This window comes from Phacochoerus africanus, chromosome 10 (assembly GCF_016906955.1).
Source record: "Phacochoerus africanus isolate WHEZ1 chromosome 10, ROS_Pafr_v1, whole genome shotgun sequence".
Classification (NCBI taxonomy): domain Eukaryota; kingdom Metazoa; phylum Chordata; class Mammalia; order Artiodactyla; family Suidae; genus Phacochoerus; species Phacochoerus africanus.
Window position 1 is genome coordinate 119,703,262 of NC_062553.1, and position 23,736 is coordinate 119,726,997.

Consider the following 23,736-nt stretch of genomic DNA (forward strand, 5'->3'; position numbering starts at 1 on the left):
TTTTTCTTTTGTTTTTTCCAGGGCTGTACTCGCGGCATATGGAGGTTCCCAGGCTAGGAGCTTACTCAGAGCTGTTGCTGCTGGCCTACGCCAGAGCCACAGCAACACCAGGTCTGAGCTGCATCTGCCACCTGCACCACAGCTCACAGCAATGCTGGACAGATTCTTAACGCACTGAGCAAGGCCAGGGATCGAACCCACAACCTCATGTTCCTAGTCGGATTCGTTAACCACTGAGCCACGGCGGGAACTCCAATAAATACCTTTTTCAACTGTTATATCCTCAAAAAATCCAAAATAATCCTTGACAGAGTAAACATCCAGGCATTATGATTATTTCTCCTGTAGACAATACATCTATATTATTAGCTTGACATTTGTTATTTCATTTTACTTTTATTTTCACATGTCAGTTTATAAAATTGATGTATTTGTCTTGATAAAGAGTACAATCCAAATGGAATTTCACATGCTACTAGTTTTTACTCTGGTAAATATAAATAAACTGTCATGTCCTCTGCAAGGCATAGGCTGAATATGTGATCATTTCTTGAAAAATCAACCAAGTTTCCTAATCTCCTTTAAAGTTTTAAAATTTTACATAAGTTATAGTTATGCTTATAGACAATTTCTGCAACGCTTCCAAGGAATCATCAAACAGATGGAACACGATGTCTCAGAGAACAAAAGTCCGTGGAATCAAATTAATGCTTGCAAATGAAAGTAACTTTTTACTACTTAGTAAGATAACCAAATAATGACAGTTATTTGACATTTGAGGGTAGTCTGTACATTTTTAATACTTTCTATCCAAAGAACCCAGTTAGGTTTTATGACAGGAGAAGTGGGAAGAAACCGTCTAGGCTATACTGGCCTTTTGAAAAATCCATTACACAGGAGAGACTTTTATTTAAAAATACGCATATTTCCAAGGATCTTCTGTTGCTTTCGAAATGACATATAAGACAGAATAGCCTTATGCCAAATATCACACCACTGTAGGCTCTCTCTGACATGCTGAGATTTTAGCGGAGCTAAAAAACATGTGGAAGAACTCCATGTGGTTTGGAGTGATTTGGAATGTGTAGCCATTATGTCCCAATTTTATCGCCTATGGATATGTAGTGTGATATTTTCAGGACCAAAATTAGAAAGGCATTCCAAATATTTTAGGTTGTAATTCTCAAAAAGACGAGTTTTTACAGAGATTTTTCGACTTTCTCATCCTAAAGGTGCTTTCCTCGGCCTCACAGAGTAACCTCCATCTGCATACACGCAGCTCTGTGGTGAAGGCCAGCACGTCCCATCTCTTTGGACTGGATTTAACCAGCCCTGACCTTAAATGGATCGGCACCATAGGATTCTCAAGTCAGGGCTAGTCAAGGAGATCTTCCAGCAACCGTCAACTCTAGAAACTGAGTCACCTCATTCTTGATACCGCAGCTGTCTTCATTCAGCAATATTTGCACCACTGCAGTTACCCAGAGAGGTTTCAGAAGGAGTCAGCGAATCTGTTTTCAGACCCTCAGCTTCCATGTGTCCTCATTCCTAGGGAGGATCAGTCTGGGAATCACCTGAGCTGGGGGCGGCAGGCTCACTGCAGCCTCTCCTCTCCCACCTCCTCTCTCCCGCATTTCTCGCACTCTTCTCTCGCATTTTAGCAGAAAAGCCTAAGTCTCCCTAGGTGTGGTCACTGTGAACATTGCCTGAGGTACTAAACAAAGAGGCACTGGAAAAACTCAGGGTCTAAGGAGTCTCCTTAGTCAATTCAGTGTGACTGCCCTCCCATCCTTATCATTAAGGGGTACATTCCAGTCAAATTTATTTCTATGGTATTAGAATATTCATAAACATTTATCATATCTTTGCGCCGTGTAGCTCAATTAGGCACTACTGATTATGATCTTCGTTACCAGAGATTTTTTTAAGACTTAGGGCCTTACTGTCTCAGGAAATTTTTAAAAATACATTTAATTTAAATTTCTAACATATTTTTGACAGCAAGGTATAATGTGGTGATACAAGTATTTTAAAGTATAAATATATAACTCACTAAAGTAGGATCAGGGAAATTGAAATGGAAATGCAGTTTCAAAGAAAAAAGGACTAATGTGAGATTTCTAAATATCTGAATGTCTTATTCATGGATATTTTCCTTAAATGGATAATGGTGATATGCATTTGCTATGATATTTATATGCCATTGGTGTAAAAAAAAAAAAGAAGATTAGCCATTTCATTTTAAAATGGCAATGTTTACAACATAATTCTTTACCATTACTTAAACTTGGAGGTGAAAATAGTGTCCTTTGGAGGATATTCTTTTGTGGATGCATGAGTGAAAAATGTTAAGACTCTAGTTTTTGTTTTGTTTTTTAATTTTTTTTTTATTTCCCCAATACATCATTTTTTTCCTATTGTACAGCATGGTGACCCAGTTACACATACATGTATACATTCTTTTTTCTCACATTACCATGTTCCATCATAAGTGACTAGACGTAGTTCCCAGTGCTACCAACAGGATCTAATTGCTTATCCATTCCAAAGGCAATAGTCTGCACCTATTAACCCCAAGCTCCCCAATCCATCCCACTCCCTCCCCCATCCCTTGGCAACCACAAGTCTGTTCTCCAAATCCATGATTTTCTTTTCTGTGGAAAGGTTCATTTGTGCCATGTACTAGATTCCAGATATGTGATATCATGTGGTATTTGTCTTTCTCTTTCTGACTTACTTCACTCAGTATGAGAGTCTCTAGTTCCATCCATGTTGCTGCAAATGGCATTATTTTGTGTTTTTTTTATGGCCAGGTAATATTCCATTGTGTATATATACAACATCTTCCTAATCCAGTTATCTGTTGATGGACATTTGGGTTGTTTCCATGTCTTGGCTGTTGTGAATAGTTCTGCAATGAACATGTGGGTGCATATGTCTTTTTAAAGGAAAATTTTGTCTGGATATATGCCCAAGAGTGGGATTGCTGGGTCATATGGTAATTCTATGTATAGATTTCTAAGGTACCTCCATACTGATCTCCATAGTGGTTGTACCAGCTTAGATTCCCACCAACAGTGTAGGAGGGTTCCCTTTTCTCCACACACCCTCCAGCACTTGTTATTTGTGGACTTATTAATGATGGCCATTCTGACTGGTGTGAGGTGGTATCTCCTGGTAGTTTTGATTTGCATTTCTCTAATAATCAGGGATGTTGAGCATTTTTTCATGTGCTTGTTGGGCATCTGTGTATCTTCCTTGGAGAAATGTCTATCCAGGTCTTTTGCCCATTTTTCCATTGGGTGGTTGGCTTTTTTGCTGTTGAGTTGTATAAGTTGTTTGTATATTTTAGAGATTAAGCCCTTGTCAGTTGCATCATTTGAAATTATTTTCTTCCATTCTATAGGTTGTCTTTTTGTTTTTGGTTTCCTTTGCTATGCAAAAGCTTGTCAGTTTGATTAGGTCCCATTGGTTTATTTTTGCTTTTATTTCTGTTGCTTTGGGAGACTGACCTGAGAAAACATTTGTAAGGTTGGTGTCAGAGAATGTTTTGCCTGTGTTCTCTTCCAGGAGTTTGATAGTGTCTTGTCTTATATTTAAGTCTTTAAACCATTTTGAGTTTATTCTCGTGCATGGTGTGAGGGTGTGTTCTAATTTCATTGATTTGCATGCAGCTGTCCAGGTTTCCCAGCAATACTTACTGAAAAGACTTTCTTTTTCCCATTTTATGTTCTTGCCTCCTTTGTCAAAGATTAATCGTCAAAGGTGTCTGGGTTTATTTCTGGGTTTTCTATTCTGTTCCATTGGTCTATCTGTCTGTTTTGGTACCAGTACCACACTGTCTTGATGACTGTGGCTTTGTAATATTGCCTGAAGTCTGAGAGAGTTATGCCTCCTGCTTGGTTTTTGTTCCTCATAATTGCTTTGGCAATTCTGGGTCTTTTGTGGTTCCACATAAATTTTTGGATTGTTTGTTCTAGTTCTGTGAAAAATGTCCTGGGTAATTTGATAGGGATTGCTTTGAATATTTGGATTGCTTTGGTTGTATAGCCATTTTTCCAATATTAATTTTTCCAACCCAGGAGCGTGGAATATCTTTCCATTTCTTTACATCTTCTTTAATTTCCTTGATTAATGTTTTATAATTCTCAGCATGTAAGTCCTTTACCTCCTTGGTCAGGTGTATTCCCAGGTATTTGATTTTTTTGGGAAGCCTTCAGTTTTAAAGCCAGTCCATCAGAGTGAACACGATTTCTCAGTGTTTGTGGCGTTTTCCCTAAATCCCAGGATTCAAGTGCCTAGTGATATAAAAAAATGTAGTGAAGCAAGTGGCACCACGGCCAAGGGCAGAACTGGGTGGAGGTTTATGTCATTTCTGTATAGCATAACTCTGTTGAGATATAGAAGTTCACAACTGGTTATTGTCCAACTAGGTCAGAGAAAGAAAAGATGAAGCAAATAAGATTTAGGGATTACAGGAGTTCCCGTCATGGCTCAGCAGAAATAAATCTGACTAGTATCCAAGAGGATGCAGGTTCGATCTCTGGCCTCGCTCAGTGGGTTAAGGATTTGGCATTGCCGTGAGCTGTGGTGTAGGTCGCAGATGCCGCTCGGAGCTGGCATTGCTGTGGCTGTGGTGTAGACCAGTGGCTACAGCTCCAATTCGACTGCTAGCCTGGGAACCTCCATATGCTGTGTGTATGGCCCTAAAAAGACCAAAAAAAGAAGAAGACGTGGTTTGGCCTCATAGCCTTATGGGGCAAATTTGGGATATGCATTCTCCCAAATAAGGCATCTGTATACTTATAATTTCATCATCATTTATAAAAAGCTATAAAAACCAATTACCGGAGATTTTTAGAGGCACCTGAAGACATATTCTGTCTTTGTGTTTTATCATATTTTTAACATGTTGGTTTGGGGAGTTTCTTTTTTGGCTCAGCGGGTTAAGAACCTGACATAATGTCCTAGAGGACGTGAGTTTGATCCCTGGCCTCGCTCAGTGGGTTAAGGACCTGGCATTGCCACAAGCTCTGGCATAGGTTGCAGATGCATCTAGGATCCAGCATTGCTGTGGCTGTGGCCTAGACCAGCAGGTGCAGCTCTGATTCACCCCTATATCGGGAACTTCCATATTCCATAGGTGTGGCCCTAAAAAGAAGAAAGAAAAAAAGAAGTGTTGATTTTGGATCGAAACCAAACTAATTTTTGTCTTTACTGTAGCACAACAAAAGATATTTCTTATCTCAGCACCTTGTGCTTTGTTCTGTCAATAGCCTTTTTTCAAATTCAACTATTGCTCAATTTTTTGAAAAATAAAATTTGGAAACATCTAAATTCTGCTTAAAGATAATGACTCAAAAAATAGTGACTTAAAGTTTTACTTTCAAGTAGAATAGTTTCCTTACAGAGATGAACTTTGAATAGTTTCCTTATCTTTTAATAAATTTGAAAAAAGTGGTGTTTTCGATACCATTTGCTCAGAATTTGAAATAAAAGATTTAAGAGATTTGAAGCCTCGTGGCAAAATATAGTTCTTAAAATACGTCTTTCTTTTGAAAAAGTATGAAACGTTAATGTAAATACACTCCGTTGTATTTCATTTAAAGACACATATGCCATGTATACACTTGTGTTACTTAAAAGTCCTTTAAAGAAGGAAGCCTAAATAATAGCAAAGCATTTGAGGCCAGTATAATAATGAAGTGGAAATAAATTTTCTGCTGCTTTTTCCATTGAAGAGCAAGCACCTCGATTTTTTGAAAGCAACTTTTTCAGCTTCTAGTAATATGAAAATATTCTTATTTTATAGGATAGTCAAGTATGAAATTTTTATGTAGCTCATCATCTTCATTTCTCCCAGTTGCAAAAAGGTATCGACCGCAATTAGAATCTGTTGAATTGAGCTTGTAAAATACAATCTTACCAGTCGAATTGGAGAAGGAAAGGAGTGAAGGTAACTGTACCGAGAACATTTCTTCATTGCCTCCTGTGGCAAGCTCATGCCTCCCCCATATAACAGGAGTGGGGAGACAGAGAGACCTCTCTGCTTAAAGCTGCTGTCTCGATTTCCCTTCAAAGCCAAGCCTCTTCCAGATACAGATTTGGGGTTTTTTGGTTTCTTTATTTTGGGAGGTTGTTGTTGGCGTTGTTTTGCTTTTCATGGCCACACCTGCTGCATATGGGGAAGTTCCCAGGTTGAATCTGATCTGTAGCTACTGGTCTACACCAGAGCCACAGCAACACGGGATCCAAGCCATGTCCATGACCTATACCATAGCCCACGGCAACGCCAGATCCTTAACCCATTGAGCAAGGCCAGGGATCAAACCCACATCCTCATGGATACTAGTCGGGTTTGTAACCCACTGAGCCACAATACGAACTCCCCAATTATAGTTTTTTTTTTTTTGACATTTTATTATGAAATGTTTCAAACATAAAGGAATGTTGAAAGAATTTTACCATCAGTAGCCATGTGTCCATCATTTACTTTCTCCAATTAACATTTGACTCTATTTGCTTTGTCACATCTCTGTCATCAGTTTATCCAGCCCTATCTTCCTTCCTTCCTTCTTTGATGGAGGGAATGAGTGCAAAGTACATACCTCTACAATACGTATGCTAATACTAAATGTGTTTGTTTCTGCCACTATGCTAAAGCCTGTACAATTCGGTCCAAGCATGCCCTGCTTCTCTTCCCACCCTTCCCTCACCCCAGTGTACCCCAACTCCTTTCACACCAGACTTCTCACCCATTATCCGAACATAGCATGGATTGTTGCAGCCCCCACGTGTTTGAACATTCCCTTCCTTCTGTGGAGAATTCTCCAGACTCTTATTTATCCTTCAAGATCCTTCAACTCTCAACATTTCAGTAAACATTTTTCTCCAGACAATGAACACCTCCTTCCAGAGCTGTGCTGGTAAATGTTTAACAACCCATCACTGCGGAGTGACAGTGGCCCTGGTTTGTAGCACTTGCAGATTTTCTTGGTGTCACTTCTTTCCCACCCTGGTTTCAAGCTACCAACATGCAGTTACTGAACATGAAGTTAAGAGGGATGTGCTCAGGCCACTGTCACCGGCTGACAGCAGTCAGCACCAGCATGCCACCTAACACGGCTCGCAGGCCACTGCTGGCATTCACACGATCTCCTAAAGCAGAGGCTGTGCTTTCTTCCTACTTCAGCTGCTGGCAGGCAGCACACGGCAGGCTATAGAATAGGACAGGATTCACAAGAGCACTTAATGACTGAGTGATTGGGCTAGTAAACTGTGTTCTAGAGAGCACTTTCCACACACCCTAACCCAGTTAAAACTGAGGAAGGACAGTCGTCACTGCCTCGAAGGATGGGTGGGGGCCTGAGCCGTGGGGAGCCAGGATCTGGAGTGCATGGCAGGTAGCCCACATGTGGGAATGCCCGGCACTTGGCCCCTCGTCTCTGCAATGCTGCTGCAGTCTCTCATTTCCCTTCAGAGGCTGAAACCACCCTGTGGGGAGGCCGCACTCACCCAGCGGACCACTGGGCCTAGCTGCCTTTCAAACTTGGGGAGAAGTCCGCAGGGTGCTGAGGTAAGGTCAGGAAGGAAGCATGGTAAAAGTCAATCTTTAAAGGTTCTCTTGGTCTCTGCATTAGCCTTCGAGGAAAACAGGGTGTGCCGGGTGCCTGGAGTCTGGAAATAGTAGCCCCCAGGCATAAAAGCAGATTAGAACTTAAAAGGTGAAGTGAGAGAGCGAGGCCCCAAAAGGAAATGATTATATGATTGTTTGAATGGAAACACAAAATGAAAGTTTACTTAAAATTACCAATTTTTTAAACTTACATTAAACAATTAAAATACATGATTATATTATTCTCTGAAAAATAGTTACTGCAGTTTTAAGTCAAAGGTTTGGTGTGTGTGCCTTCATTATTCCATATACTGAATTCTAAGCTGAGCTACTGTGGTACATTTCCACAACTTAAATAGAGCAAGTCCCAAGGAGGTTAAATGTGACATTGTATTTGCGTGTCACAGCTAGTAAAATTCTGAAACGTGCATTTTTCCTTGTTCTTTCTATTGAATTATGGACTGTGAGGATTTGCAGTGGAACCTGAGCATTTGAAAAAGAGTTGTAATGATCTCTGGAAAATACCAAAATCTAGGAATAGCAATACTAAATATACCGGCACCTTATAATTCTATCCTGCTACTCTTCAGCTCCTTTAAATTCGATTACATATTAATTCAGATATTTTATTTGTATCTTTTACATTTTTGAGGGTTGTAAATGTGCGGTGTTCATTTTGATTGTGATTATTTGAAAATTAGTGAAAATAACCCCAGGGATAAAACTTTGAAGCATGCGTTTTTAATGTCTCTTCTTGCTGTCTATGATAATTAAGTTAAATGACTTTTTGAGTAAATATATTGTAATTTTGTAAAAGAAATGTTAAAACCTCTTTCTTACTCTTAATGGGTCATTGAGAAACTCAAAAAGGAACAGTATCTCTTTATTAAGAAACGTGCTATACACGGGTAATCTGTTCAATACTGTGTAATAATAACCTATATGGGAAAAGAATAGAAAAACAATGGCTAGATCTGTATGTGTATCTGATTCACTTAGCTGAACACCTGAAACTCACACAACTTTCTGAGTCCACTCTAAGCCAATAAAATTTATTTATTAAAAAAAAGAAAGAATAGAGAAGTGCTATAATATTTCTGTGAATCACCATTTGTTGGGAGCACAACTGTGAATATGTCAAGTAGGAAACCTGCTCTGTGCTCTCCAGTAAGTCATTAGGTCTGAAAAATAAGGAATGTTAAACTGTCTCTGACTGTCAGAATGTTCATTTTCCATTTAAAATTCCATATTTATTTGAGCATTTTTCTGAGTACCAGCTCATACTGAGCTGAATAGAACAGCTTTAAATAATTTATTTCCCTTCCTTTCCTACTTAGTTTCTTGCTTTTCATTGCTCTGGTTATGGTTTTTACAAGTCCTTTAATGAAAATTTTCTGAGAGAGTATCCTCTTATATATGTTTCTCTTTCTCGATTTTACATTTTTCCCCTTCTCATTCCTCTTAAATATATCCAATTTCATTTCTAGATATTTCACTACTCCTTTTCTTGTGCTTGCTGCTTTTCTTGTGCTTCTAAACATAGTCACCGTTTTTGGAGCTCTCTCGCACTTTCCATTCTTTGTGTCTGGTGGGTTGATCTTATAATTCAGAATCTTTCCTCTTACTGAGGCCGTCATGACCTCTGAGTGGACTGGGTCAGTCATACTAGGGGATATTAAACATAGAATGGTAAGAGTAGACTGAATGTTTAGACTGAGGAAGAATTAAAATGAAAAACAAAAGCAGGAAAACCACTGTAAGGAGACTAATTTGTGATCCCACTTTTTTTTTTCCTTAGCAATGTCCTTTGGTAGTCCCTTTGTCATAAATCATCTAAAATTCAAGCACAGAAACTTCAGACTTTCAAATGGTCTCTAGAACAGGATTTATTATATAAAGACTCTTTAGCAAGTCATATATAATAAATATTGTTAGAAACACAGAATGAAGTTTGAGGCAGGGCCTACACACACCCCACTTTCTCCTCCAGTGTTTTGGCCAGTGGCGTCTAACTCAAGGAACCAATCCTGAGTGAGAATCCATGGTTCCACTTGATTATCAGAAAGACTGGATTGGAGAATGGCTTTCTCCCATATGGATTTAAACTGACTCCATTTATTTGCAGGCAGAAGAGCTGGCAGTGCTAAGTTCTGTCAGTCAGATGTGTTGAGGGATACCTGTATGGCGTGAGTGCCAGTAGAGGAAAAGAAATGGACAAAAATATGGGCCGTTTGAGGGCTTTCAGGTCAGAGAGAAGGTGAAAAGAAACCAGCTCCCTGGTACACATCTTCTGAGGAATATCCATGGTCATGTTAGCTGGGTATGCATTAGCATCACCTCTGACAAATTAACCCACCCAGGAGAAAAAAAACTGGCCCAGTATGTTTTCATTTTCTTGGGGTGCAGAGAAAAGTAGAGGCCTTTGCTAGCCATTTCAAAACTATGTGAGCATTGGTGAATTTTCTCTCTTACAGAAATGTTAGGGCAGTGATTAATCGTTTGACCTTTCTCAAACAATGAAAAAGAATACACATTGAATTCTTAAAAATCAGAGGAAATAGCAGAAATCTTTCCTTCCAAAAAAGGTCAGAAATTGGGAGTTCCCTGGTAGCCTAGCGGTTAAGGATTTGGCATTGTCACTGCTGTGGCTCAGGTTCAATTCCTGGCCCTGGGAACTTCCTCATGCTATAAGTGCAGGGAAAAAAAAAAAAAAAAAGTCAGAAAGCTTGTTCTTATCATGGTTAGAAAAACCGAAACTTACAGTATCACACACAGACCAGTCCCTGAACAAATCATGTAACTTAAACTATTTGTTCAAATTAGGAACATTTCTGATATTATCTGGTACTGTCTAAAAAGAATATGTATGCAGATTAATTTTTTTTTTTGTCTTTTTGCCATTTCTTGGGCCATTCCCGCGGCATATGGAGGTTCCCAGGCTAGGGGTCGAATCAGAGCCATAGCCACCAGCCTACGCCAGAGCCACAGCAACGCGGGGATCCGAGCCAAGTCTGCAACCTACACCACAGCTCACAGCAACGCCAGATCGTTAACCCACTGAGCAAGGGCAGGGACCAAACCCGCAACCTCATGGTTCCTAGTCGGATTCATTAACCACTGCGTCACAATGGGAACTCCTTTTTTTTTTTTTTTTGATAATTTTTTTAACTTTGAAAATGCAATCAGCAGTAAAGCTTATTCAGACAGACCAATGTGTAACGTGTTTTTACATAACTACTAAAATGCAAACCATGTACCACCATTTCTCACTAAATCCAGTTCAGTGCTTTTCTGCTTTTTTCTCCAAATTTATGAACAAGCCAGAAGATAAAAGAGTAACAAGTTTTAAAATAAATATTTTATGGCCATTAATTATATAAAAGATGTTTCAGGGAACAGCATGGGTTAAGATACTCCCTAGTTTGATGACTTCAAAGGAGTACTTCTTTTTTTTTCTTTTTTGGCTACACTCATGGCACATGGAAGTTCTGGGACCAGGGATCAAATCTAAGCCACAGCTGTGACCTTAACCCAGTGCACCACAGTGGGAACTCCCAAAGAAGAACTTTCGAACAATAAGTTTCCTAAAGTGGTCTCCCCAGCATGGAGACCAGAAATGAGTAGAAAATCCTGGTGACTCACTTCCTTTTCCTGCGCATGCACGTTCCCTTGTATTAACGGAAGAGAAGGAAATTGAATCCAAGGGGTAGAAGCCTATCGCATCTGCTCAGTGAGTTTTCATTTAGCCTTTTACTCCGCCCCATGGAATATCTCAGAAGTTGCTCTTTGGCATTTGGGGAACCGCTGAAGAATCACAGGCAAGTATTCATGGCTGGAAGCATAGGCTTTTAGACTTGAATTACAGGTAAGTCCTTTGAGGGGGGAAAAAGCAGACCTGCTTTGGCTTACTACAGTCTGTTATATCTGTAAATTGGTGCACTAGTGCGAGGTAAAGAAAAAGTCACCTGACTTCTCAACTCTGTTTTTGAAATCCAGGAGCAACAGCCGCAGCCCGGAAGGAGGTGATAAGGAACAAGATTCGGGCGATCGGCAAGATGGCCAGAGTGTTCTCGGTTCTCAGGTGGGATCGTGTTCCTGGGTTCTGGTTTGGCTTTGATCGTTTGTCACTCAGTAACATTTCAGTCGTTCAATCCAGTGATTTAAATATTTTACTAGAAACGCTTTGCTTTTCCTGAATTATGTTTTAATGGAGTTGTCAGTTCCTCACAAGAGGTTGAACATGTTATGAAATAGAAAAGCTAGTGTAATCCTTTGTCCTTTTCAGTTCTCTCTTTGCGGTAAAAGATTAAATTCGTCTTTATCAGGTGCATTCCACTCGATTTCTAGGAAATGAATATCAACCATAAAGCTTGCTCGTGTGAATCTGTACTATTCTAATAAACCATTGAGAGAAAAAACAGTTATTTGGTGTTTCAGTTCCTGTATGGTAGTTCTATTTTAAATAGATCATGAATCATGTTATTAAGCATGGACTTAGAAAACAAGTATTTTCTTGAAGAGAATTAACTGTACTTTTCTTTGCTAAAATCCAGTGATATGTGCCTGGATAATATAAAGTAACTATATTTCTCTTCAAAAGATTAAAACACAGTGTGATTATATGTGAGGAGTATATAGTCAGTTCACAATTACACATTAAAAAGGAATATCTCGGTGTTCCCGTCGTGGCGCAGTGGTTAACGAATCCGACTAGGAACCATGAGGTTGCGGGTTTGGTCCCTGGCCTTGCTCAGTGGGTTAACGACCCGGCGTTGCCTTGAGCTGTGGCGTAGGTCGCAGATGCGGCTCGGATCCCGAGTTGCTGTGGCTGTGGTGCTGTGGCTGTGGTGTAGGCCGGCGGCTGCAGCTCCGATTCCACCTCTAGCCTGGGAATCTCCATATGCTGCGGGAGCGGCCCTAGAAAAGGTAAAAAAAAAAAAAAAGGAATATCTCAGGAGCAAGTCCATCTCCACATTGTATAATTTCATAATCTAATTTTTGCCAGTTTTTTTTTCCAACTCTTTTTCATGGAATAGCTACACTGGCTCTTTTGATTTCTCCTTCTTGCTATTTCTATCCCACTCTTGGTAGAATTGCTAAGGAGTGATTAAGTGATTTTGATACCAAAAGCAGGGAGCCATGAGAAGCATGAAAGCACAATCATCCTTTCCCAAAGACACCAGATCTAAGCCAGTAATAGCTCTGCAGCAGCAGCCAAATCTGCAAAGTCGTGTTAAAGCTGAAAATAGAGCATACTTGCTCCCTGCGGCCTAATGAATGAGGCTGCCTTTGCTCAAATGCTTGACATTTCTAACTGAATTTGCTGGACTCAGTCACTCATTCAGAATAAATTTAATAAAACTTAAAGCAGTGAGTATATACCGTGGAAGAAAATACAAAGCAGTGGAGGGAGAGAGCAAGTGAGAGGTGAGGCACTAGCAAGTATGGGGCCAACAAGGAACTTTTTGAGTCTGGTGTTTGAGCAGGCATGGGGATGACCGTCACGAAGATGTGGAATAAGAGTGCTGAACCTGGGAGTTCCCGCTGTAGTGCACTGGGTTAAGAATCAGCTGCTCGGATGTCTACAAAGGCTCAGGTTCAATCCCTGGTCTGGCACAATGAGTTAAAGGATCCGGCGTAGGTCACACCTGTGGCTTGAATTTCATCCCTGGCCTAGGAACTTCTACATGCCCCAAGTGCAACTATTAAAAAAAAAAAAAAATGAAAACGTGTACAAAGGGAGTAGCAGTTACAAAGATCCTTAGATAGAAACAAAGTTAGCAGTTTTGAGGACCAGCAAGGAGGTTTATGTGGATAGAAAATGTCCTATGGGAGGAAAGGATTATATGAAGATTATAAACTCAAGTGGTCCCTCTGCATAAACACCTGCTTATTTGTCGTGACTCAAAACTACCAATAAATGCACTTACTTCTTTTTCTCTCTGAAGTCTCTCTCAGGATAAATAAAAACAGTTCCATAATTTCCAAGTGAATGTACATTTAGGAAAAAACGGGGAAGCCTTTCTTAATATAAAAGAAAATTCTTTGTGTATTAGTCTTCAAACCACATGCAGGTACAGGAGCAGTGCCACAGCATTATAGATAGGTGTCACAACTGGAATGTCACTTTAGTCCCCTGCCTGTTGGTACATAAAATGCAATTATTCCCAGCTGAGAGATGGTCCATTTGAACACAGTGATGATCAGTTAACCTCGATTAAGGTTGCGCATATTGATAGACGAGACAAACAAGGTAAATTGCATTGCTTTCCTATAATAAAGGCATCTGTCATAAATTTGTAGAATACAGGGCGGTCGTCTCTCAAGAAGAGTAAGTCGTGACTGAGCATTAGGAAATGTGTACCGTAAACTGCATTAGGCCAAGAGGATACCGAATTGGAAGGCCAGACACGTAGAAAATAAACTCATATAAAACCGTGGGATGGGTGCCAAGTACATGAAGAGATGCTCTGCAGTGGAAGCGGACAGGAGGAGCTCTTCTGCTTGCGGAAAGGAGTGTTTGTGAAGAGGTTGCCATTGGTGGAGTGCTGGACTCTGCTAGGTGGGAGGCGTTCCTGGCAGCCGAGAAATCCTCAGGGTCCTAAGGACCTAAGAACAGTGTTGTACAGGGTGCCAGGTGCGACATGCCTCATGGTGTCCGCAAGGGAGAGGAAGCCACACAGCAAGCTTGCAAGGTTGAGGGGACCTCAGTGAGGAAACTGAAACTGAAAGACTCCAACGTGTCCAGACTCACTCAGTGAGTAAGCAGGAGAATTGGACTTGAAAGTGAACTATGTAGTCAATGAACTTGAGTATTTAGAAGAGCTGGGTAGTAAGACATGAAGGTGGCTATGGGATCTACTCAACGATGAGGCTGAAAGCGTATTTAAGCCCACATGGCTCCTTGAACTTGATTGCCATGGGAAAGCATGTAATTTTTGGTGTCTAGGCAACAAGGCATCATGGAATGGTTTTTACAGGATGAGAGGCATATGCTAACCCATGTGGACACGTACATGTAATGACAGATTGAAGACTAGGGAGCAAGATGACCTAAGGGTGTCAGAGCATTTAAGAAGCTATTGATGGAGTTCCTGTTGTGGCTCAGTGGGTTAAGAACCCAGTGTTATCTGCATGAGGATGCAGGTTCAGTCCCTGGCCTAGCTCAGTGGGTTAGGGATCCTGCGTTGCCGCAAGCAATGGCATCAATCGCAGATGCCACTCGAATCCGGCATTGTTGTGGCTCTGGTGTATACATACCTATACTCTCCTGTTTTCTTTCCCAAGTCAAATCTGCTCAACTTATTTTTGCTGAGCTTTGGCTGGAAAACTTAAAACAGCTCTCACCACGGCTCTTCTTTGGTAACAGAATTTGGTGTCATGGAGGATGCCCACAAATCATGATGCCTGCTTACAAAATCAGAATTGTTTTCCATGTCTTCAGTATTCCAAGGGACCAAACCTCCACAATTGTATATTAATCTTAGCGGTCATGTCCTTAACATAACATTACTTCTATGTGAATGTATGGACATAGAGTAGGTTTTAAAGTTAAAAAAAAAAAAAAAAAAGATCAAGAGAGCCAGGGTAAAGGTAAATGTGAATTCTTCGCTGCATCTTTCCCTTTAAGTCTTTTTCTTTAAAGAAAATGAAAGGTAAAGGCTCCCCGTGGTTGTGTCTTTGCAGAGAAGAGAGTGAGAGTGTGCTGACGCTGAAAGGCCTGACGCCCACAGGCATGCTCCCCAGCGGAGTGCTTTCTGGAGGGAAGCAAACCCTGCAAAGCGGTAAGCAGGCCCATTGGTGTGACTGTGTGGGCACCTCAGCCAGCTGTGTCATTAGAGCCCTGATTTATTCATCCATGCAAACTCGGTCTTGGTCTTCAGTTCTTCTCACCTGGAAGAAGGGCTGAAATCCAGCCCCGGCCCCCCATCAGTGTGGCCAGTCAGGTCCCACTCAGCAGGTCCCTCATTCCCCGGAATGTGGTCCCTACTCCACCTCCCTCATTTGCTCATTTGCACATTAACCCTGATTTCAGGCCTCGCGCTGAGACACCTCATTCAGGTCACCCGCATTCACAACAGGTTTGACTGACCACTTGGAGCCAAGCCATGGCTAAAAACAACTTTTTAATCACATTTTTATTAAATGTACTGGTTACCTATTTGATTAAAGAAATAAACACAGACACATATAAATAAACCCTTCCAAGTCTAGGGTTAGCGGAGAATGGACGAAGAGTATAAAAAGCCTGGTTTTGTTATCCACGTGTTTAAAAATCAAAGCTATAGGTGTCTTCTCTGGCCTAAGTCCTTTAAAACACAGGAGACTGAGTAGAATCATATGTCATTTTTGAAAATAGATGGAAACGTTTCCTCAAAAATAGAGAAATAGAGATTTTGTATTAAAATCTGTAGTTTTCTGAATGAGTGCTGCCCGGGAGAACTTTCTGTGATGATGGAAATTTTTATATCTGCACAGAAGCCACTGGCAGTGTATGGCTATCGAGCACTTGAAATGTAGCTGGTACAACTGGGAAACTGAACTTTTGATTTTATCTGATTTTCATGAATTTGATCTAACTAGCCACCACATGTGGCTAGCGGCTCCCATATTCCACAGCCCACTCAAGATGCTCTTTTACTTTTGCGACTTTTGTTAATTATTTTAATGAACATCATCGTTAAATAGAGTCCAGTTTTAGCATACTCAAGACAGAAATTTTGCTTTTGGATTAGAATTTTCCAGAAAAAAAATGAAAACAAAAATACACTATAGCATCTTAAAAATAATCTCAGCCTCTTGCTTATTTTCCTGTATCTTTCCCTGAATCTTTTTTTGTGTGTTTTCTTTTCTATCCCTGTCCCTCAGTTTAGAAGATTCTGGTATTCTTACAGTTATGTTATGTAGATGCACCTCTTTTACATAGAGAGTGATATCCACCCTCATGAATCAATATAGTATATAATATATAAATAATCACATGTAAACCTCTGTTTTCATATGAATTTATTCCAACGTCAGTGTCTTTGAGTTTCCACAAAAAAAAAAACAAAAACCCTTACTAAATGAAGGCAGGAAAATACCACAGTGTTGAATTAAGTCCCTCCTTTAATTTATCACTAAAAATTATTTAATAATTAAAAAAAAAAACACAAAAAATTTCCCACCAAGATAAACGAGCTCTCTAAGAACATTAGCATAATTGGATCATTTTAATGCACCAAATGCACCACTACCTAATTGACTGAAATCTGCATGGTTTCTGATAAGCACAGTTTTAAGGTACAGCAGATGTATTATCAGAAACTATGGGCCGCAGTTGCTTTAGACAAATACACTTAATAATGGACAGTATATATTTCTAATATGTCAGTGCTGGTGCAGTTCCAGGTTTCTTTTGCTTTATTTTTAAAGTTACCTAAGTTCTTACGGTTCTTTGTTTTGTTTCCAGATGTTCACCTGTATTTTAACTTGGGTTAATTCAGTTTCCTTTTCTGTTGTTTTATTTTAAACCCATTGGTTTGTCATTCTGTGTTGAACTCACATCACAAACATGCACACACATGGCGGACATAAGGTTCAGAACCGTATTAGTCCCGAGAATCTGAAACATCAGTATATATTTTAAGCCATTTACATTAAAACAATTTCAGAAGTCATTGGCTGATGCCCTTTAATTTGTCTAAAAGGGGAAACTGCTTGAAGTTTTACTATTTAGCTTTTTCTCCATGGTGGTAACCCTTCTACATTTTTATTGTAAGGAATTTAGAATGCACTGTAAGGAACTCATAGCGCACATTTGGCAGTTGCTCTAGTTTTAAAGCCTTAAATTATAAGAAGTATGCAAATTAAAGTCAAGGGGTAGGATTTTAATATTAAACACTTTGCAGTAACAGAGAAGTGTTGCATTTTAGCACTTAATTAAGGAAATATCCCCTAGCCTTAGTAACGTAGAAAGACCCATACACCTGTGTAGTGAGAGCACAGTCCCTAACCTTATTATAGAAATCGCTGATAAAGCAATGGGTGTTTAAAGTTTTGCCTCTGAAATATGCTGAGGTATCAGTATTTAAACTCTTTTCTTTAAAATGCTGATAGAATTATTGCTGCTACTGGCATGTTACCATTTGATTGTAACATTTCAAGATTTTTTTGTTTCCAAAAATGATATTCCCGTGAGGAAAACTGATTTTTAAACTGGGTTGCTTGGCAGAAGACATCCAGGCTATCCCATTCCTTTCCTTTCCCTTCTTCCTTACCACTCCAAACATGCTCAGTGTTTGTCTTTAAAGAGTCACATGTGTTATTGACTCAGACCCACTGATTTTATTCTTCCTCTAAATTTATGTCCCCCCTACTTGTCCATCCCACTAGGAGATCATGCCATTTAATATTAAATAGTGTGAATTATTCTACTGACATTATGATGACCTTCACGTTTGCCATTTTTGGGCGGAGGGGGCATTTTAAAACTATCAGTCACCAATCAAAGCAGTGGATTTATCATACTTCGTGTGAGTCACATGCACATTGAGCTGGTCCCTTGTAGATTCAGTCTCTAAAAAAAAAAAAAAAAAAAACCTTCCCTGAGTATTTTTCTAAAGGGCTGATCATTTTGTTGTTTATTTAGCAAAATCCAAAGCGGTTCACTCAGATAGCTGTATCCAGCTCATAAACTTCTCATTTTCCTTGTGGTTTTTTTTTTTTTTTTCCTTTCAGTTTAGCATTTTTGTTGTTGTTGTCTGTGCCAGAATCCAGCACTTACAGGAACATTAATCCTCTTAGCTCCCTTGATCGTCACTGATTTGTTCTTAGAGTTAAAAATCCTCTGCTCATTTTTCTCATTCATTTTGCACCCCCTTTCTTCTCTTCAGCTACTGTTGAGGCTATTGAGGCTGATGAAGGTAAATTGGCCAGTCCCCTTTCTGTTGTACCTGCAACAGATAAGGGCTCTGCTGGGTGTATTCATTTCTTTCTTTCTTTTCTTTTTTTTTTTTTCTTCTTTCTTTTCTTTTTTTTTTCTTTCTTTTTTCTTTCTTTTTTCTTTTCTTTCTTTCTTTTTTTTCTTTTGCTGTAGCTTGTACAGAGTGTGTGGGTGTTGGGCTAACAGTTGTGGCTCAGTATTAACCAAAATGTTCTTGCTTTAAAGGGGAAAATGTCCTTTTCTGGTTTGTTTGTTTGTTTTTTGGTTTTTTTTTTCCTTAAAGCTATGTTTGACTTTGTATACAATGATCCTAGTATAATCACAGAAAACAAAAGGACTATATATCTTGAATGATGTGGGGTGGGGGTTATGGCAGCTGTTTTGACAAATAATGGATACAGCAATATTCTTTGAGCTGAACCATGTCCCTCCCTCAAATCACTTTCAGTCAGCACCAAAAAGGAGAGAATAAAAAAGTAGTTTTATTAAGCCTAGTCTTCAGAAATTTCTAGCAAAAGAAGAAATAGAAAGTTCATTTGAATAGTGCTTTGTTGTAGTTCAACATTAATTTATGTCTCTAAAAAATATTCCAACAAGAGACAGTTGTGTAAGAGATAAACAGTTCCGCTAACCTTATGAAATTTTAATGTACTGGTATCTGTAGGACAGATAGCACCAGCAAAATATTTTGACAAGCTCAAAATCATCTAGCGTCTGTGGAAGTGGCCGGTAACAAGCACGGTGAATATTGAGTCCTCACTCGATTGGTTAATGTCCACGGAGTGTCTGCTTTGCACCAGGCACTGTGCTGGGCGCTTCTGGACAAACAAGACGTGGACATCAGTGACTGTGTCCTAGCACTGCTCGAGGACAGCAGAGAGGACCCTCTAGCAGTTACTGTTGAATCAAGCCTTTTTTTCAACATTGAGTTATGAGAGAACTGCCTAGCCAAAGAGTTTTTAATATCATACATACCACACCCACTGGAAATTTTAAAAAGAATAATTCGAAGTTCCCCTTTAAAACAAAATTCTTCAGTTGTATTTTGTTCTTGCAAGGTAATGTTTTATTGTTCCCAAAATTGTGTGATAATGGTCCTTTGATATGATATTAAAAAGTGCCACTTTAGACTCTGTAATTTGTACATGATTTGGACACAGTAGGGGAAAACGATAGCACTGTAAGAGAAAATACAACTGCTTCCTAAATAGCAGTGAACAAACTGCTATTTATGTGGGAATTCTCTATTCCTCTTGGCAAATTCTAATCTGCAGTGTGCATTCTTGTTGATAGTTTGGCTGTTTTCTGTGGTTTCTGTGACTCTGTGTTGTGTTAAGTATACTACCAGTGTAAATTGCTAATACCCATTGTCTGACCAGCAACTACAGCAGAGCACGCATTCTTCCAGACCAGGTTAGACAGAAATGATTAGAAATGGAGCCCCACTGTGGACATAGCCATTGTTCTCCCCGGATTTTGAATTTCTATGCTCCCACCCTATTGGCTTTTAAAATCTCAAACAACTTAAAAAAGAGATTCCTCTTTTACGATTTCGATTCATACAATGGCTTCATCAGTTATGATGCCAAACTTTTTATAGTCATTAACTTGTGACGAAATGATAGTCACAGTAGTTTAGAAAACAATCGAGTCCTACTTTCATCCCTCGAAAATCATGGAGTTAGTTTTCAGGGTGGGTGCTCCTTAGACAGGTCTATTATTTTGCGATTTATGACTGAATTAGAGAAGAATTAAGAAGCTTTGCTTTGGGCCTTGGTCTTTCCCCTTTCCCCATCTTCTTCCTCTCATAGTTGACTAATCACCATGATGCTAACCTTTAAAATGCAGAGGGGGAACCAACTGTTTCTCGTCGTTTAATGAGTTTGGAATCAACTGTGTCTATCTTTGAAGAACGTCATCCATACTAATGAAAGGCACTGCGCATTTGTGTGGGAGTGGCTGGCAAAGTTTCAGCTTGAAACTGCTTTCCTTTTTTTCTCAAATAGGATAGGAAGGATAAAGGTACAATGAAATTGTCCTTCATCAGCCATGGAGATGCAGCCCAATTCAGCCTTGGCGATTGGCCCTTCAGTGTCTGCCTTGCACTTTCACAGGGAGTAAATCAAACTGGTGTCATTGGTTCCCCATTTACGTCCTTTATTTTCAGCTGACTGGTTGGTGCACCTACTGAAAAAAATCACTAAGTTTCTTACACAAACGCCTTACCTATCTCTGGAGCACACTAGGGTTATCGAAAAAAAAAAAAAAATCAAGTGTCAATGCTCTCCTTTGAGAATACCATGTTTTCATTGAATAAGGCCCAAACCATGCCCATTCATTTTTGCTAAAAGTTGCCAAAAGCATTTTCCCCTTGTTATTCTTGAACCATCACTTCTGTCTACATTGATCTACGAAGAAAGAGTTTTTCTTTGTTTTAGGCAGTAATGGACCAGATGAACATCAGTGTCACCTGTTCACTGACAAAGGGAAGGCGCGAGTTTTTTTACTTAGTGATCCGATCTTGATTTTTCTGAGTTTCTTTAACCTTGTCACCCACTCCAGATGCTTCCAAAGTTGAGTGTAGAAGCAGGAGTTAATGTCATTTTTTTCATGCCACTATTGAGTTGTTTGCCAAGAAAGTCTTTCTGGGATCCTGAGATGGCATGGAAGTGCCCCAAGCTCATCCCTTTTATAGCCCCTTTGAGCTTCTGCCCTAAGCTCTTTGCTAGGTTCTGCTGATTCTATTGAATTTACCGTGATGAGCGCAATAGAATAGTCAAAGTAGGGCGATTTCCAGGCTTTCCAGGTTAGGACGTTTGATGCAGTAATTGTGCCAATGATGTGGCCAGTTGATGCTGGTTCTAGAGACCTCTCCCTGGTAGCAGCCTTCCTCTTTACATACCCACTTCAGATTTTGTTGATCTAAACTCTCATGAAGACAAGAGAAACGTTTACGTCTTACTAACTTCAAGAGGACATTTTGGTTGGCAAGAGACAGTGGCTGTTACCAAACCTCTCGGTTACCTCCAGGTATGGTAAGGAGACTGTTGTGTTGTGTTCAGGTCCGGTCACTTTGTTCTCTAGTAAAGGATGCCCTCTCTCACTGCGAAATCTCTAACATCACCTGATGCAACAGCTGTGCCCTTTGCGTTCCTCTGGCTAACCCGATTCTTCTTTTTTTTAATGATTTTCTGTTTAGCTATCAAAGGATTTTCACCACAACATAAGATCACTAGCTTCGAGGAGGCCAAGGGCTTAGACCGAATTAACGAGAGGATGCCGCCTCGCAGAGATGCCATGCCCTCCGACGCCAACCTTAACTCCATCAACAAGGCTCTCGCCTCAGAGACTAACGGCACGGACAGCAATGGCAGTAATAGCAGCAATATCCAGTGACCACTTCCTGTTCACTTGTTTTTTTCTTTTCTTTTCTTTTTTTTTTTTTTTTTGGTTGAGCTGCAGGGCATGATGGGGATGGCTGCATATCAGCAGTTGGATGTTCTTGCCTCTGATGGTAGCTTACTTGCTCTGGGGCCAGGAGTTGGATTCAGTTTACACTATCATTAAAAAAGAGGGAGAGAGATACTAAACTATATTTTGGTGGGGGTGGTGATTAAACACCTCTTTGGGGTATGCCTTTTAAAAAATGCTTATAGGAAAAAAAAAATTTTTAAAGAAAGCTCATGCTAGTCTATACTGCAATGTTAGGGGAATGAACATGTTTTCCTACTGCATTGGGGACTTCTAGATAGGTTAATGAAAGGTCTTTTATTATGTTACTGGACACGAAAACTTTGTCTAATTTCTTACTCTATTGTACGTTTACAGTCGCAGCACTAAAAATGGATGACATCAAACATTTTTAACAAAATGATGTACAAACTAAATAAGGACTATTTATTGATAATGTTTTGCTACTCTTGTCAGACAATGGCTATAAAATGAATTAGGCAGTCTTAAAAAAAAAAAAAAAAGCAGAAAAAGAAAAAAAAAAGAATGTTGCAAATTTGTTCAATGCCAAAAAGGACAGTTTAATTTTGTACAGATTATGCTTACCTCAGGTTTCTTTAGTGTGCTTGAATGCCCTTCTTCCCATATAACACGTATCTTATTACTTTGGCAATGAGTACCTTTTCTTTAAGTTTTAAAAAACTGGAATAATTACATCTATCTTATTTTTGCTGTTTATATTTAGGGGTTTTTGTTGATAAATCAAGTCTTGGTTGTGGCTTGCTGAATTAAATATTTATGAGTGGTGCATTTTTAAGTATAGTAAACAAGACACCATATTAAGTACAGTGATAAAGCATCTATATTCTGTAAAAAAAAAAAAAATCTGCCTATGCATGTTTTTTAAGAAAAAAAAAAAATGGCTGTTTCGGCCTCTATGGGACTGTAATGCGCTTAGTGGTCTGACATATACTGGAAATGTATGTATACTGGCGTCCTTTATATTCTCTGAAATGCTTAATGCCTTTGAAATTTTGTAATCAAAAAAAAGCTTTGAAAAAATCTAAAGGGGAGAGTATTCTTAAACGTTTTTAACATAAGCTTGTCAGTACACACATAGATGGTTAGCATGTTTAGCAAACCTTGTGAAATTTAAATAAGTTTGTAGTTACATGTGAAACTCTAAATGCATGGTAACTGTTAATGTCATTAACGGTTTAGTTCTTTTGTTCCGTTCTGTCATGTGCCACCAAATACGTTCTTTTTTCACCTTTTTTCCCTTTGTATATCAGTTACGGGTTACAACTGGTTCATTCTGAAAACAACAACAAAAATCCATTCATATTTTTTAACAATTGTATAAGTGCCCAAGTAATTCACTACAGCCTAAAGCCTTGCCTTTGTAATTTGACTTCTGAAATGTTGGCAATCAAAGCATGCACTTGTAACAATAACAAAGAAAACAAAAGCATTTTATATTACTACTCAATAAAATGTGCATGAACTTAAAAGAACGCTCATCGTTTCCCTGAGTCTGCTAAAGGGATTTCCGGGCACAACCACCATGCCACCTTCCAGATGCTGGGCCCACCACCACGCATCACAGATTTACTTTAACTGGCTTCTCTGAGGGCCTCGTGATCCAAGGTGTGGCGCCTACTTTGGCTGTAAGAATCCTGGTGGATTTGTGTCTCAAATCAGAAAAGAGAATCATATTCAAAGAGCAAATGCCACCTTCCGGCTCCCT

At 39.5% G+C, this 23,736-nt stretch overlaps 1 protein-coding gene across 2 annotated transcripts in view; it reads left to right on the forward strand.

Moving 5' to 3' along the window:
• PPP3CA (protein phosphatase 3 catalytic subunit alpha) overlaps positions 1–23,503 on the forward strand; it is a 319,540-nt gene extending 296,037 nt beyond the window's left edge. Inside the window, exons 11-14 of one of the 2 annotated variants that reach the window (XM_047798212.1) lie at positions 11,612–11,696; positions 15,302–15,399; positions 18,490–18,519; positions 21,739–23,503. In XM_047798212.1, coding sequence (XP_047654168.1) covers positions 11,612–11,696; positions 15,302–15,399; positions 18,490–18,519; positions 21,739–21,935 — 410 coding nt within the window. In that variant the 3' untranslated portion in view covers positions 21,936–23,503. The remainder of the gene's footprint in view (positions 1–11,611; positions 11,697–15,301; positions 15,400–18,489; positions 18,520–21,738) is intronic. The other variant, XM_047798213.1, reaches the window with a different exon arrangement.
• The last annotated feature ends 233 nt before the right edge of the window (positions 23,504–23,736 follow it).